The sequence below is a fragment of the Physeter macrocephalus genome, chromosome 6, assembly GCF_002837175.3.
Source record: "Physeter macrocephalus isolate SW-GA chromosome 6, ASM283717v5, whole genome shotgun sequence".
In the NCBI taxonomy this organism is placed as follows: Eukaryota; Metazoa; Chordata; class Mammalia; order Artiodactyla; family Physeteridae; genus Physeter; species Physeter macrocephalus.
Genome location: NC_041219.1, coordinates 45,468,520 through 45,485,337, shown reverse-complemented (window position 1 = coordinate 45,485,337; position 16,818 = coordinate 45,468,520). Strand labels below are relative to the sequence as shown.

Sequence of the window (16,818 nt, the reverse complement as noted above, 5' to 3'; positions counted from 1 at the left end):
TGTGTTGGGCCTTCGTTTCTGTGCGAGGACTTTCTCTAGTTGTGGCGAGCGGGGGCCAGTCTTCATCACGGTGCGCGGGCCTCTCACTATTGCGGCCTCTCTTGTTGCGGAGCACAGGCTCCAGACGTGCAGGCTCAGTAGTTGTGGCTCACGGGCCTAGTTGCTCCGCGGCATCTGGGATCTTCCCAGACCAGGGCTCGAACCCGTGTCCCCTGCATTGGCAGGCAGATTCTCAACCACTGCGCCACCAGGGAAGCCCCGGCAGGTGGATTCTTAACCACTGTGCCACCAGGGAAGTCCCTTTATTTTTTACTAAATGCCAATTGCTCTTTTGGAAGGAGTGTAAGTAACCGTTGCTAATTTTAGGACCCTGATTAATATTGAGCCCCACTGCTAAAAAATGCTGTAAAAAGGATATATAGGAAGCAACATTTGTTGAATGCCAACTGTGTACTTGGAATGATGCTGGGTCTTTCCATAAGTTAATTCTCACTTCTCACAGCAACCTCCACATTTTTTATTGGTCCCCAAATTACAAATGGGGAGATTGAGGCATAGAGATTTGAAGTAATTTATCGTACAGTATGTACTGTAGCTGGGACCAGAACCCCAGTTTATTTTATTCCAGAGCCCATGCTTTTTCCGTTGGGCACTCAGGTGTGTTATCTATTAAGCCTTTTGTTTAACTTGTGTATCTTTGAATGGGTATGAGAGTTAGGTTGTTTGTTGTATCAGGGGAAAGACTTACATTAACTCTGATTAGGTGAATAACATTTTTGAATGTGAAAGCCACAATAAGTGGCTTTCATCTTTGGAATTTCATTAGCTCCAGATCTACCACTGACAGTGTATTTTAGTTGATTTCTTTTTAAAATAATCTTCTGTCCAGTAATACCATATACTCCATCAGGAGATGCTATACACTGATTTCAGTTGTGCGCCTGTGACTCAACCACCATTTCTGGACTCCTCTGGAAATTGACTTTGGAACTAGCATTGCATTTTTTTTGGATTATTTTTCCTCCTTCAAGGGTGAAGTAGCATTTTGGGAATGGTTGAATTTGGTTAGTAGGCCATCATTGTTCGTACTTAAAGGGCGTGATACTCTGCTTCTATATTTATGTGTGTCCCTGTCTGTTATTCCCATAAGACTGCACACGCTTGCAGAACCAAGCCTTGACCAAGTTTACCCTACTGTTTCCTTCTGACTTTGTGGTGTTGAGTACTTCAGTTCAACACCACGTGTGTTGAATGCTCCAGTGAAAAGTTTAAAAACATACGCGAAATAGAGACATTTTCAGATCATCGAAAGCAGTTTGCCACTAGCAAGATCCTCACTTGGAGAAATCTAAACCTAATGAATATTTTTAGAATTGATAAGTTAGGAATATATGTTGTAATTACTAGATAGCTTGTAAAAGAATTAGTAACTATATTTATAACTTAAAATTTGTTGGAAACTCTAGTCAAATAAGAAAGCAATAAAGGGCAGAAAAAGCAACATAGAGCATTTATGACACATAGCACAAAATAAGATGACAACTGGGAATTCCCTGGTAGTCCTGTGGTTAGGACACCAGGCTTTCACTGCTGTGGCCTGGGTTTGATCCCTGGTCGGGGAACTAAGATCCCACAAGCCACATGGCATGGCTAAAAAAAAGATGACAACTATAAATCCAAATAAATGTTAATGAACTAAGTGCTTCAGTTAAGAGAGATTGTGCGAGATTGGTTTTAAAAAGAGAAAAATGCTATTTATAAAAGATATGTCTAAAAGAAAAGGATACAGAAAGTTAGAAAGTAAAAATGTGAGAAAAGACATGCTAGACAGATACTAACCCAAAACTGTTAACATCAGACAAAATAGACTTTACAGTAATGTCATTACTAGAGGTCAAGAGAATGACATCATAGAGAAAAAGGCTCAGTATGTCAGGAAAATAAAGCAGTTTTAAGTTTGTGTTCATCTAATAATATAGACTCAATATGTTTAAAGCAAAAATTAATAAAACTTTAAGAGGAAATATCCAACCCGTCATTGAAGTGGTAGATTTTAATATATCTTTCAGTAATTGATAGAACAAGAAAGGAGGGGAAAAAATATAGAAGATTGAATATGTATTTAACAAACTTGACCTAATAGATACATACAGAACATTGTACCCAACAACTGTAAAATACACATTATTTTCAAGCCAAACATGGAAAAGTTATGAAAACTGACCATTTACTGGGCTGTAAAGCAAAACTTAAATTTTGAAAAAGTTTTGAAATAGTACAGAATGCTTGAAGCACAGTGCAATTAAGCTAGCAACCAGTAACAAAAAGGTAACTTTAAAATATATATATATATACATATATATATATAAAACATATATTTGGGCATTAAACACATTACTGAACTATGGGTTAAAGAAGAAGAAATCATAATGGAAATAAGAATGCATTTAAAACTGAGTGATAGCACAGATGGTGCATACTAAAACTTGTAGCTATACTGAAAATAAGTCATCATTTAAAAAAATTAAAATACCTAAGTAAGTGGGAAGGCATCCTCTGAATAAGTGGATTGGAGGCCAGTATTGTTAAGATGGCAATACTCCCTAAAAGGATCTACAGATTCAGTGTACTCCCTATCAAAATTCCAATTTGCTTTTTTGCAGAAATTGATAAGATGATCCTAAAGTATATATGAAAATGCAAGGGATCCAGAATAGCCAAAAAAATCTTGAAAAAAAAAAAAAAGTTGGAGGACTCATACTTCCCAATTTCAAAACTTAGTACAGAGCTGCAGTAATCAAGAGACTGGTACTGGCATAAGGATAGACAGGTAGATCAACAACAGAATTGAGAGTCCAAAAAATAAACCTACAAATTTGTGTTCAGGGATGCCAAGGAACATCAATGGGGAAAGAACAGTCTCCAAAAAATTTTGCAGGGACAACTGGACATCCACATGCAACAAAATGAAGTTGGACCCCTACTTCACATCATACACAAAAATTTACTCAAAATGAACCACAGACCTAAATGTAAGAACTAAAACTACAAAACTCTTAGATGAAAACATTGGCATAAATCTTTATGACCTTGGATTAGGTAGTGGTTTCTTCGATACAATGCCAAAAGCACAAGTAATAAAAGAAAAAAATATGTAAATTGGACTTGATCAAAATTAAAACTTTTTGTGCTTCAGATACTATCAAGAAAGTGAAGACAACAGAATGGAGAATATATTTGTAAGTCATTTATCTGATACAGCGTCTGGTATCCAGAATATGTAAAGACTGCTTACAACTCAATAATAGAAAGGCAAATAGCCCAATTAAAAAATGCACAAGGGGGCTTCCCTGGTGGCCCAGTGGTTGAGAGTCTGCCTGCCGATGCAGGGGACACGGGTTTGTGCCCTGGTCCGGGAAGATCCCACGTGCCGCGGAGCGGCTGGGCCCGTGAGCCATGGCCGCTGAGCCTGTGCGTCCAGAGCCTGTGCTCCGCAACGCGAGAGGCCACAACAGTGATAGGCCAGCGTACCGCAAAAAAAAAAAAAAAAAAGCACAAGGGATATGAATAGATGTTTCTCCTGTGAAGTTATATGAGTGGCCAATAAACACATGAAAAAAATGCTGGATGGCATTAGTTATCAGAGAAATGCAAGTCATAACCACAATGAGATGCTATTTCACACCCGCTAGGATGGCTATAATCAAAAAGCACAGGTAATGACAAGTGTTGAAAGGATTTGGAGAAATTTGAAAGCTTGTTTTGCTGGTGGGAATATAAAACTATGTAGTCACTGTGGAAAACCGTTTGGTAGTTCCTCAAAATGTCAAACATAGAACCATGTGACCCAGCAATTCCACTCCTAAAGAATTGAAGACATCATATAAAAACTTGTTACAGGAACGTTCATAGCAGCATTTTTCATAAAGCCAAAGAGTGGAAACAACCCAAATCCATCAACAGATGAGTGGATAAACAAAATGTGATATATCCATATAATAGAATATTTTTCAACCATAATATAGAACGAAGTTCTGATTCGATAACATGAATGAGCTTTTTAAAAAAAAAAAATTTGTTTGGCTGCGCTGGGTCTTAGTTGAGACATGTGGGATCTTCGTTGGGGTCCTTAGTTGAGGCATGCGGGCTCTTAGTTGCGGAATGTAGGATATAGTTCCCTGACCAGGGATCAAACCTGTGCCCCCTGCATTGGGAGCGTGGAGTCTTAGCCACTGGACCACTAGGGAAGTCCCCGTGGATGAGCCTTGAAAGAAGCCAGCCACAAAAGATCATGTGTTATTTGGTTCCATTTACATGAAATGTGCAGAAGAGGCAAAATAGGGACAGAAAATAGATTAGTGGTTGCCAGGGTGTGGGAGGAAGAGAATGGAGAGTGACTGCTAATGGGTATGGGTTTTCTTTTAAGGTGATAAAAATGTTCTGGATTTAGTAGTGGTGAATGTTGTGCAACTTTGTGAATATATGAAAAACCACTGAGTTGTAAAGAAAAAAACTTGTCAGATATAGCTAAAATACCTCGAGGGAAATGAGTAGCTTTTAAATCAAGTTTGAAAAAGAAGAAGGACTTAAAATCAATGAGCTGAGCATCCATCTCAAGAAGTTAGATAAGAATATAAAAATAAATGCAAACAAAGGAAAAGGAAGGTAATAAGAAGAAATTAGCAAAATAGAAAATATAAACACAAAATGTCCTGACATGTGGTATGTTTTCAGTTATTTGTTGAGAATGAAAATTTGGTTATGAAAATAAAACAATATGTGACCACATATTGTTGGTAAAATAATGATCTCACCCACCCCTAACAAAAATCTAAGCCATGGTTCAATCATTATTAAAGGTGAAGAAATATGCTATATTCCAGTAACTTCCAAACCTACATTTCTATCCTGGAATCTCTGGAACTCAAGATGGATCTGGCTACCTGCTGGACATCTTCAAGTAGATGTCTTTGAGGCACTTAAAATACAGCTAATGCAAAGACAAACTCAATATCTCTTGCCCTAGAATTGCTCCTCCTGCAGTATTTACCATCTCTGTTAATGACAACACTGTCTCCCTGTTTTTTTAAGCCAGAAACCTGGGAGTCGTCCTTGAGTTCCACTTCTTCTGGGCTCCTCACATCTGTCCAGTCGGTCACTAGAATAGTCCTTAATATACTTAGCAAAAAGCCTTTGATTGACCTCTGCTTACCCCCAGAGTCTTTCATTCCCTTTTTGGTTGTGCTCTGTATATTCTGACAATAATAGCCTTTCAGTTTCCAGGATGTTCAGGTCACTTCCAGACTGGCACTTGCTTTTCCTTTCAGCATCCTATTAGACGCCTTTTATCAACTATCTAGTATCCCCGTCACAAAAAAAAAAACACAACAAGAAAAAAACCCAAGCCTCTAATAAATGATTCTCCTAAGGTATTAATTATAGGCTATATTTATTTTTCCTAGAGTTATTTGCCTTTTGAAGAGTCTCCTGGAGAGGATAGTGTCCAAACCAAAGGTCATGTGGTGTTTTCAACTGCTTATGTCACACTGGTATAACATCAGCTGAAAGAAATATTAGAAGTGATATGTTAAATCATAATAAAGTTTTTAAATAATGTACTGTTTTTCATACTAAATGGCATGTTTATAACATCAGTTCTCAAACTATTTGGTCTCATAATTTCTTTATACTCTTAAATTGCAGACTCTGAAGAGCTTTTGCTTATGTGGTAATAACTATTGATATTTATTGTATTAGAAATTAAAACTGAGAAATTTAGATATTTATTTGCTAAAAATATTAAACCTGTTACATGTTAACATAACATTTTTTAAAACTGTATTTTCCCCCCAATAGTAAGAAGAGTGGCAGTGTTTTGTATTTTTGCAAACCTCTGTAATGTTAGACTTAGTAGAAGGTAGCTGGAGCCTTTTATCTGCTTCTGCATTCAGTCTGTTACAGTATCACACATCACGGAGCCTCTGGAAAACTTCACTACACACTGTGAGAAAATAAGAATGAAAAAGGCAAAAAACATAGGAATTATGTTGTAGTATTTTTATGAAAATAGCTTTGATGCTGCAGACCGCTGGAAAGGGTTTGGGGACTTCAGGGATCCCCAGACCATACCTTGAGAATCCCTACACTATATTATTCTCTTGTACTCTGATGTCTCTTTTTCAGATTTTTTTTTTTTTTTTTTTGACCGCACCGCACCGCATGACTTGTGGGATCTTAGTTCCCCGACTAAGGATCGAACCCGTGCCCTCGGCAGTGAAAGTGCAGAGTCTTAACCACTGGACCGCCAGGGAATTCCCCGATGTCTTTTTGAAAAAAATATTTGCTTTTTCGTCATTTCAAAACTAAAACTAACACGTACTTATTGTTTACAAATAATAATTATACAGAGATGCATCACAAGAGAAATGGAAGCCACCTTTAATTCCTTCCTCTCCTTGTATAGTCCCTGTTAAGAATTTCCCGGATTTTGTGTGTGTGTGTGTGTGTGTGTGTGTGTTTGTATTGTGTATACTTTTACAATTAGAAGAGAAAAATGAAAAGTCACATATCTTGATTGCAAAAAGGTTGAGAACTTAGGTAGAACATTGAACAGTAGAACTTGGAGTTGAAGAGAGCGAGGTTCTAACTCCGCCTCTGCCACTCTGGCTTTAGGCAGACCTCTTAACAACCCTGGCCAAGACTTCTCAGTTCACAGGGGAAGGGTCTGCACTGCTAGGTGATCTCTGAAGGCTCTTCCAGCTCCAGGTGCCAGTGCGGTGTAGGAATTCATTTGCTTTCCCAGCACCAAATGGTTAAATGCCAGAAGGGGATGGTAGAATGTTGTGACTAAAAATGTTTGGTTTTGGTGAGATACAATAAGGTTGTTTCTCTGGAGATAGAGTCTTTTAAATTGTAATTGTTGTCAACAATAGAACTCCCACTCAGATGGTTAGAATTCTGTGGGACTCAAAATGGTGGATTTGTATGCCTCTGGCACAACAGTATTGTACCTTGTAGTTACCTTCTCAGTATTTTTTGCCTTCTAATTTTATACAAGTGAACAGGAAGTCCTAGAGAAAAGAAACAACACTGAGTATTTATGAAAAGAGGAATTTAGTTCAAATTCTGAAAAATCATATGATTGTATAGCTTAGCATAAGACTTGCATATATAATAAATATTTTCCTTCAGGTAACAGCTGCTTATGAAAACAGTCATCTCTGTGTGTTTGCTTGGTCAGGAGACAAATATAGCAAATCCCCAATGTACAGAATAGCTATGTTCTAAATTTACCTTTAGCATTTGCAGTACACTTTCTCATAGATATTAAGTTTATTTGTAGGTGGTTACAGTCATACATTTATTAACAAGTTCAGGGCTTATGCTATTCCAGGCTCTCTGCTGGGTTTCCGGACTAGACCATAAAAAAAAATTTTTTTTGACACATAAAGTATGTCCCATATTACTATATTGCCTTTATTTTAAAGCTAATTTTTAGTTCTATATTAGTAAATTTTTTTACAACACTGGTTAAGTGTGTGGACTCTGGAGCCAGACGGACTACGTTCAAATACTGATTCTGCCACCTGCAAAGTGTATGACTTGAGAAAAGTTGCAAAACCTATTAGTATCTTTTTCCTCATCTATAAAATGGAGAGAATAATAGTACTTACCTCATATGGTTGTTGTGAGGATTAAATATTTTTTTAAATTGAGATGTAACTCACATAACAAAATTAACCATTTTAAATTGTACAGTTCAGTGGTATTTAGTCTGTTCACAATGTTGTGCAACCATTACCTCTCTATCTCATTACAAAGCATTTGGAATAAACAAAATGTCATAGTATACATACAAGGGAATTTTACTCGGCCATAAAAAAGAAAGAACTGATACATACTACAAAGTGGATAAACTTTGAAAACACTGTGCTGAGTGAAAGAAGCCAGACACAAGAGGTCACATCTTGCACGATTGTTTTTATATGAAATGTCCAGAATATGTACATCTATAGAGACAGAAAGCAGATTAGTGGTTGTCAGGGCTGAGCGGAGGGGGAAGTGGGGCATGCCTGCATAACAGGTACAGGGTTGTCTTCGGGGTGATGAAAATATTCTGGAACATGATACAAGTGGTGGTTACACAATATTATGAATGTACTAAATGTCACTGAATGGTATACTTTCAAGTGGTCGATTTTATGTTACGGGAATTCCACTTCAATTAAAAAAATAAAACAAAGCCCCTTGATCACTTAGACTCGCAAAAAAAATCCTCGCAATGAACACCAAGGAGGCTGCTTAACCCTATGGGTTTCTACTCTTCTTTGTGGCCCCAAGGAGGTTCAGCTAATCATTTAAAGGGTATGTGTTATATTTTATTTTTAAATTTTTTTAATATTTTATATTTTAGTTGGCAGTTCTAGGTATTTTGTAATGTGTGGTCTATGCCAGCATATTGCTGGCAGTGGAAACCCCCATTTCACCCTTACATCTTTAACTCTCACATTTAAACTTAGGTTTTTTGTCAAAACCTAGAATAAATTCATGTGTGTATGTGTATATCCTCTTCTTTTTTTAAAAATTTTTATTTATTTTATTTTTGGCTGCATTGGGTCTTCGTTGCTGCACACAGGCTTTCTTTCTCTAGTTGCGGCGAGCGGGGGCTGCTCTTCGTTGCGGTGCGCGGGCTTCTCACTGCGGTGGCTTCTCTTGTTGCGGAGCACGGGCTCTAGTCGCGCGGGCTTCGGTAGTTGTGGCACGCGGGCTCTAGAGCACAGGCTCAGTAGTTGTGGCACATGGGCTTAGTTGTTCCGTGGCGTGTGGGATCTTCCCGGACCAGGGCTCGAACCCGTGTCCCCTGCATTGGCAGGCGGAGTCTTAACCACTGCGCCACCAGGGAAGCCCCATCCTCTTCTTAAATAGGGTAAAACTAGTAAATTTTTTACGTCCTTGCCACTGCGCGCCCCTCCCCCTGCCTGTACTTGTTCACTGCTGCCGGCTTCCAGGAATTGTGGTATAAAGGTGGCATGGGTTCCGGCAAGGTGTGACAATGGCTAGGTCTCAGCGTTTCTGCTCACCTAAGGCAAGTTCAGGTTTCCATATTCACAGTCACTGCCTGGGATGGGGACTGCCTGGCTGTAGTTGTCACAGTACCAGCTAGTCAACTGGAAAGTCACCCCAGAGCTCCCTTCTGCTTCCCCGGGCTGGTCCCCACCATTTGTAGTAATCCCGTTTTATTAGTTTTCTATTGCTGTTGTAACAAGTTACCAGATTGAATGGTTTAAAACAACACAAGTTTAATATCTGTACGTCTGTAGGTCAGAAGTCTGATGTACAGCTCACTGAGCTAAAATTAAGGTGTCAACCGGGTCATGTTCCTTTCTGGAGGCCCTTAGGAGAAAATCCATTTCCTTGCTTTTTCTGGCTTCTAGAGGCTGCCCACATTCCTTGGCTAGTGGCCCATTTGTCCATCTTAAAGCCAGCCATGATGGGTTGAGTCCTCCATTGTCTCACTCCCACCTACTCTTCCACTTTTATTTTTTTGGGCTGCGTTGGGTCTTGGTTGCTGCGCCCGGGCTTTCTCTAGTTGCAGCGAGCAGGGGCTACTCTTCATTGCGGTGCACGGGCTTCTCCTTGTGGTGGCTTCTCGTTGCAGGGCACGGGCTCTAGGTGCGCGGGCTCAGTAGTTGTGGATCGCGGGCTCTAGAGCGCAGGTTCCGTAGTTGTGGCGCACGGGCTTAGTTGCTCCGCGGCATGTGGGATCTTCCCACATGACTTCCTAGTACTTCCAGTACTAATACATTTTTAAGTGTTTTTTATTTTTACAGATTTGAGTTTTTTATGCTAGTCCTTGAGGAGGTAATAGACCTTTGAGCTCTTTGGACAGACTGTTCTCTTTATCTTGTTGTAAAATGTGCTTTAAGATTTCAAGGTAGGTAGGGCAGGGTCTTCTAAGTTAGGAAACTTCAGGTGTCTATTTAAAGCTGACAGAGAAGAGGAATGGAGGTGATCCAATTGTATGAAAAAGTAGTTTCCAGGCAGGACTTTTCTGCATAGATGTACTAGTACCACGTGATAGGAAGTAAAGCCCTTAATAACCTTGATAAGCGTTCTCCAGCTTTCCAGCCCCCATTTTTCTTGGAAATTGCCTGTAAGGTGAGCAAGGATGCCGGAAGAATAGATTTGTAGACTGTAAACCTTTACAGATCCAGTGTTTCTTGAAATATTAAGTATTATCTAGTTCTTACTAGGAAAGATCATTTATGTGGGAGCCATCTAAATTGTATAAATAACTGAAAGTAGAGTGAATTTAATAAACATTTATTTAAGAATCTATGGTATACCAAGAGATAAATGGATATTCTTACAATCCGGTGGAAGAGTTAGGTTTCACTGCAATATGAGTGCTCTAAGAGACGTATAAACAAGTGTTGTGGGAACACAGAGGAACCTGATGGGTAGGGGTGGTAACATTTAATCTGAGTTTCAAAGAGTAACTAATACGACAATACAGTGTTCTCCCTTGTCAAACAGGCTGATCTATTTAAATTGATAAGAGACCTAGCACATTTTTGTTCTTATCTATGAAGTTGACCTAGTTTCCCATTGTTATCATGATAAAAATATGTATGTTACTGTTATTCTATCAGTAGCTTAAAACTTGACCTTATGCCTGAGAATATATACCACTGGGCCTGCATCTAGGTTGAGAACCATAAACCCACCTGGACATATCATGCATATAATTTTATCCCTAACTATATACTTGTGGTTTCTATCTGTCATAGAGCCTTATGAATGAAAAGACTGGTTGTTGGCTTCTTTTTTTTTCCAGTGATAATTTTTGTATTGTTATCTTGGATAAATTATTTATAGAATTTTTAGCAAAGATATTGTCCCTCTTTTTTAAAACACAAGCAAACAGAACTATTTTAAAGAACAATATGATTCTTAAACCCCTTTTACTTTGTGGTGAATATATTGATTGAGCAGAGAGTATAGAAATACATATCTGTTTGATCACTAGATTTTTTGGTTTCTAGGGGTATCAGAGGAGAGCATAGGAGCAGTAACTGACCAGTAAAAGGTTAAAAATCCATTTACCTGCTGTCTTTGACATGTGTCCTAGGTTGTAAATCCCTAAGTTTGTCATCTCCAGGGACCCACTACATTTTCTTTTTCAATATCAGAGAGAAAGAGATTTCTTCTGGAAAATTAAATATGTCTGTTCAAGTATGTAACTACAGAAGTTTGAACACTAATGATCCCAATAGATAAAAATATTCTGTATATTTGTTCACTGAAAATTTGATCTGACCCATTGATAATAATGAACTTTTGTTCATTTAAAAGTTGTGGCTCATTATTTTTGTGATACTGTAATGGCTAAAGGCTTTTCAAACTTTTCAGGGAAGCATGACAGCAATGACAGTATTTTTTCCCTTGGATACAGCTCGACTTCGACTTCAAGGTAAGTATCTTATTGTCATCATATTCCTGTTCATTTGGTATCAGGAAGCAAACATACTTCTCTGCTAAGTTCTAAGTTAACATAGGATTTCCCGTTTCATTAGAATTCTGTTGTCCATTTTCACTAACTTTAAATACTTTTATTTTTGATGTTTGTGAATGAGTCATAGCCTCAGCCATTTTCTAATCTGAGAGACCTGAGTGGGCTTGCATTAGTAATTTTGAATCATTACAGTTCATTCTAATAAACAATACAACTTTTGAAAGGCACAATGTAGAGATTTTTTTTTTCCTGGGGATAGATTTTCTGGAAAGAGAACAGAATAGGAAACATGGTGGAGCCAAATACCATTGTCACTGCTCACGTAGGCACGCAGTCCTAGTCTCCCTCTTTCACTTTATAGGGCCATGCAACTTTCTGTAATTCCTGCTTGTTCTTTCCTCAGTATTTTTCAACTTGAAATTATAAACCTATGCCAGAACTTAGATGAAGAGAGAAGAGTAAGATTAGCTTTGAATAAACTAATTACTATATTAAAATCCTTCATGACTGCTATTTTTAATTAATTTTAGAGATTTTGGAAAGGTAATAATTTTATATGACTCAAAAACCAAAATACAGGGCTTCCCTGGTGGCACAGTGGTTGAGAGTCCACCTGCCGATGCAGGGGACACAGGTTCGTGCCCCGGTCCGGGAAGATCCCACATGCCGCCGAGCGGCTGGGCCCGTGAGCCATGGCCGCTGAGCCTGCGCGTCCGGAGCCTCTGCTCCGCAACAGGAGAGGCCACAGAAGTGAGAGGCCCGCGTACCGCAAAAAAAAAAAAAAAAAGTACATAAAAAGATAGGCAGTACAGTGAAAAATCTCACTCCAAACTGTCTCCTTTTCTCTCCCCTGTAGATAATGTCTCTATTAGTCTCTCAAGGAGCCCTGAGAGTTTCTTTATGTAGAAAAATAAGCAAATAATATATATTCTCAATTTCTTCGGTCCGGGAAGATCCCACATGCCGCCGAGCGGCTGGGCCCGTGAGCCATGGCCGCTGAGCCTGCGCGTCCGGAGCCTCTGCTCCGCAACAGGAGAGGCCACAGAAGTGAGAGGCCCGCGTACCGCAAAAAAAAAAAAAAAAGTACATAAAAAGATAGGCAGTACAGTGAAAAATCTCACTCCAAACTGTCTCCTTTTCTCTCCCCTGTAGATAATGTCTCTATTAGTCTCTCAAGGAGCCCTGAGAGTTTCTTTATGTAGAAAAATAAGCAAATAATATATATTCTCAATTTCTTCTCTTTATTACTCAAAAAGCATACTTTTCACACTGTTCCATATCTTGCATTTTTCACTTAACAGCATTTAAAAAATATCTTTATTGGAGTATAATTGCTTTACGATGTTTGTTAGTTTCTGCTGTATAACAAAGTGAATCAGCTATATGTATACATATATCCCCATATCCCCTCCCTCTTGAGACTCCCTCCCACCCTCCCTCTCTCACCCCTCTAGGTTGTCACAAAGCATCGAGCTGATCTCCCTGTGCTATGCAGCAGCTTCCCACTAGCCGTCCATTTTGCATTTGGTAGTGTATATATGTCAATGCTACTCTCTCACTTCGTCCCAGCTTCCCCTTCCTCCCCGTGTCCTCAAGTCCGTTCTCTACCTCTGCGTCTTTATTCCTGCCCTGCCACTAGGTTCATCAGTACCGTTTTTTTAGATTCCATATATGTGTGTTAGCATACGGTATTTGTTTTCTCTTTCTGACTTACTTCACTCTGTATAACAGACTCTAGGTCCATCCACCTCATTACAAATAACTCTATTTCATTCCTTTTTATGGCTGAGTAATATTCCATTGTATATATATGTGCCACACTTTCTTTATCCATTCATCTGTCGATGGACATTTAGGCTGTTTCCATGTCCTGGCTACTGTAAATAGTGCTGCAATGAATATTGTGGTACATGTATCTTTTTGAATTATGGTTTTCTCAGGGTATATGCCCAGTAGTGGAATTGCTGGGTCATATGGCAGTTCTATTTTTAGTTTTTTAAGGAACCTCCATACTGTTCTCCAGAGTGGCTGTATCAATTTACATTCCCACCAATAGTGCAGTGCCTTTTCTCCACACCCTCTCCAGCATTTATTGTTTCTAGATTTTTTAAAAAATAAATTAAATTTATTTATTTATTTATTTTTGGCTGCGTTGGGTCTTCGTTGCTGCGTGCAGGCTTTCTCTAGTTGTGGCAAGTGGGGGCTACTCTTCATTGCGGTGCATGGGCTTCTCATTGCGGTGGCTTCTCGTTGCAGAGCACGGGTGCTAGGCACGCAGGCTTCAGTGGTTGTGGCACGCAGGCTCAGTAGTTGTGGCTCGTGGGCTCTAGAGTGCAGGCTCAGTAGTTGTGGCGCACGGGCTTAGTTGCTCCACATCATGTGGGGGTCTTCCTGGACCAGGGCTCAAACCCGCGTCCCCTGCATTGGCAGGCGGATTCTTAACCACTGCGCCACCAGGGAAGTCCCCATATGCTAATTTGTTTCTGTAAGTTCTATGAGATAAAGTCCCAGAAGTGGGATTGTTTGATCAAAGGGCAAATGTTTGTAATTTTGATAGTTATTGTTAGATTGCCTTGTACAGGGGTTTCCTAATTTGCCATCCCATGAGCCATACAGGTACCAATTTTAATTCTTAAGAAATCGGTTCATTTTCCTATTTTTATGTTTTCAAAATAGTCTTCAGATGTGGGTAGGAAATTTGAAGTTAATTAAGGTAGGTTTTGTTTCCATTTAGAATTCCAAGAAAAGCAGAGTTCCCATCTTTTTGAGACCTTTTATTTTTTTAGATTAGGAAACAGAGCACAAGGTTAAAACTTTGCAAACTTGAATTTTAATCCTGGCTCTGCTGCCAACTACATGTGTCCTTCATAGCTTTGTGTCTGTAACCTCTTCTCTGAAAGGGAAATGGTAATTTATTTCCTCTCTACTTTATAAGATATTAAGATAAAAAGGAGAATATATAACTTTGAAAAAAAACCTAGAGAGCCCTATGAAATATAAGAAATAAATTTCTCCCGTTACATCTTTTACTTTGGAAATTAGGTATTGAATTAAAACGCTTTATGGTTCGTGAATAACAGATGAAACCATGGAATCAGTAGTAGGACATTTTGCACATGGGAACACAGGAGGAACATTGAGTTCTGAGGCAAACTAGGGAGCTCAAAGAATAGGGTGAGAGACTGCTCAGGTGAGGTAAATGGCATTTCAGTGAAACTTGCTGATGCTGAAGATAACAATTCTCAGAGGATTTAGTTTAAACATGTACTCTTTGGTCTTGTAGTTGATGAGAAAAGAAAGTCCAAAACGACACACATGGTGCTCCTGGAGATCATTAAAGAAGAAGGCCTGTGAGTACTACCTTGTTCATCTTTGTTAGGTAGAGCAGCTCATTAGGAGATTCCTGGGCGTCCATCATACCTACACTCACTTTCTATCCATTCTCAAAGCCTCACAGTGTTGTGAATGTGTAATTGCCTGACTTGTAAGTAAATACATAGTTGTTTTCATTTCCTTAAAGTTCTGTGGTTGACCATTTTGATTCTCGATCATGGAGTCTTACATGAAACCAATGAATAATAAACTGAAGAAGGTAATAGCTGTTCAGCTCATTCCTATCAGATGCATTCAGACCTGTGTACCTTTTAAAAAACTTTTTATTTGGAAATAATTTCAAATTTACAAAAAGTTGCAAAACTAAAATAGTACAAAGAATACCAGTATGTGTTTTAACCAGATCGACCTGTTGTTAACACTCTTCCGTTTGTGCTCATGCTTTCTCCCTCCCTTCCCCACTCCCTCCTTCTTTCTTTACTACACAGACACATACACGCACCACACACAGATTTTTTCAGAACTAATTTGAGAGTAAGTTACATACCATACATCAAAGCCCCTTACCCCTATGACTGACATTTTCAAAGATGTGGACCTTCTCCCCTTATTTTTCCTTAAATAAAATTTTTCTCACTTTAAATTTGCCTCATGTTTCTTCATGATTAGATTGAGTCTATGCATTCTTGGCCAGAATAATGTATAGGTGAAACTGTGTCCTCCTCAGGATGTCACATGGAGTCACATATTATCCACTTGCCCTTCATTGGTTAATTATGATTTCTTAGATTCAAGTTAGCAATGAATAATTTTATTTTTCCTCTTTTGCAACTATAAGCAGTCTATGAGGAAATACTTAATTTAGTAGTATTATAAAGACTCAGAAATTCAATGGTTTACAATTAATTACTTAATTATTTTGGTGCTCAAATTGTCCCAGGTGTGGCCAGTGTGAGCTCCTTCAGTCTGGTTCCTGCGCCCTTATAACATGCCCCCTCATTTTTTTTTTTTTTTGCACGTCTATATTTACTTCATTTTAAATGTTCTTGCCCTGTAATAAAATGTGAATGATGCTATATTAACTAACAGCCATGAGGAAATTGTCTTTAATTTTACATAGTAATTTACTAAAGGAAATCGAGGGGGGAAATCAGTAATTCAGTCATAGAATGTATGTTGTTTCTTTGGTATCATTAATGCTAGAAAAGATTTCTTGGTTTGGGCATCCTCAGAATGTAGAATACGTGTGCAGTTTGGAGTACATTGTAGCGTAGGAGTGAACTTTGAGAATATGTGAATGATGATCAGCCTTTTCTAGGACTCTCATTTCTAGTGCCTTTTGTTCAGGATTTTTACTTTGCTTATTATGTTCTTCCCCTAGCCTGGCACCATATCGAGGGTGGTTTCCAGTTATCTCCAGTCTCTGCTGCTCCAATTTTGTCTATTTCTACACTTTTAATAGCCTCAAAGCAGTCTGGGTCAAAGGTCAACATTCTACTACTGGAAAAGATCTGGTAGTTGGATTTGTTGCAGGTAACTAAGTTTTCTGAATATAAGATATTTTTATATTTTGTTGTTTATATTGTGGTCCATATACCCCGAGAGGTTATTTTAACACAAAGTAATGCTACAAAGAATGTAATTAGTTTTCTGGCTTGACTCTGTGTGTGTTGTGTGTGTGTGCAGTAAAAACGCATAACATAAAATTTACCATCTTAACAATTTTTAAGTGTACATTTCAGTAGTAGGTTTACTTACATTATTGTGAAACAGATCTCCAGAGCATTTTCATTTTATAAATGAGAAGTTCTGTACCCACTAAATAACAACTCCCCTTTCCACCCTCCCCCCCAGCTCCTGGTAACCACAGTTCTACTTTCTGTTTCTATGAATGTGACTACTTTAGATGCCTCATATAAGTGGAATCATGCAGTATTTGTCTTTTTGTGACTGGTTTATTTCATTCAACA

At 38.6% G+C, this 16,818-nt stretch overlaps 1 protein-coding gene across 3 annotated transcripts in view; it reads left to right on the top strand.

The window, feature by feature from the left end:
- SLC25A17 (solute carrier family 25 member 17) overlaps positions 1-16,818 on the top strand; it is a 50,776-nt gene that overhangs the window by 13,567 nt on the left and 20,391 nt on the right. For 2 of the 3 annotated variants that reach the window (XM_007099924.4, XM_007099925.4), the window contains exons 2-4: positions 11,413-11,473; positions 14,799-14,865; positions 16,230-16,381. In XM_007099924.4, the coding sequence (XP_007099986.2) occupies positions 11,413-11,473; positions 14,799-14,865; positions 16,230-16,381 (280 nt within the window). The remainder of the gene's footprint in view (positions 1-11,412; positions 11,474-14,798; positions 14,866-16,229; positions 16,382-16,818) is intronic. The other variant, XM_024127319.3, reaches the window with a different exon arrangement.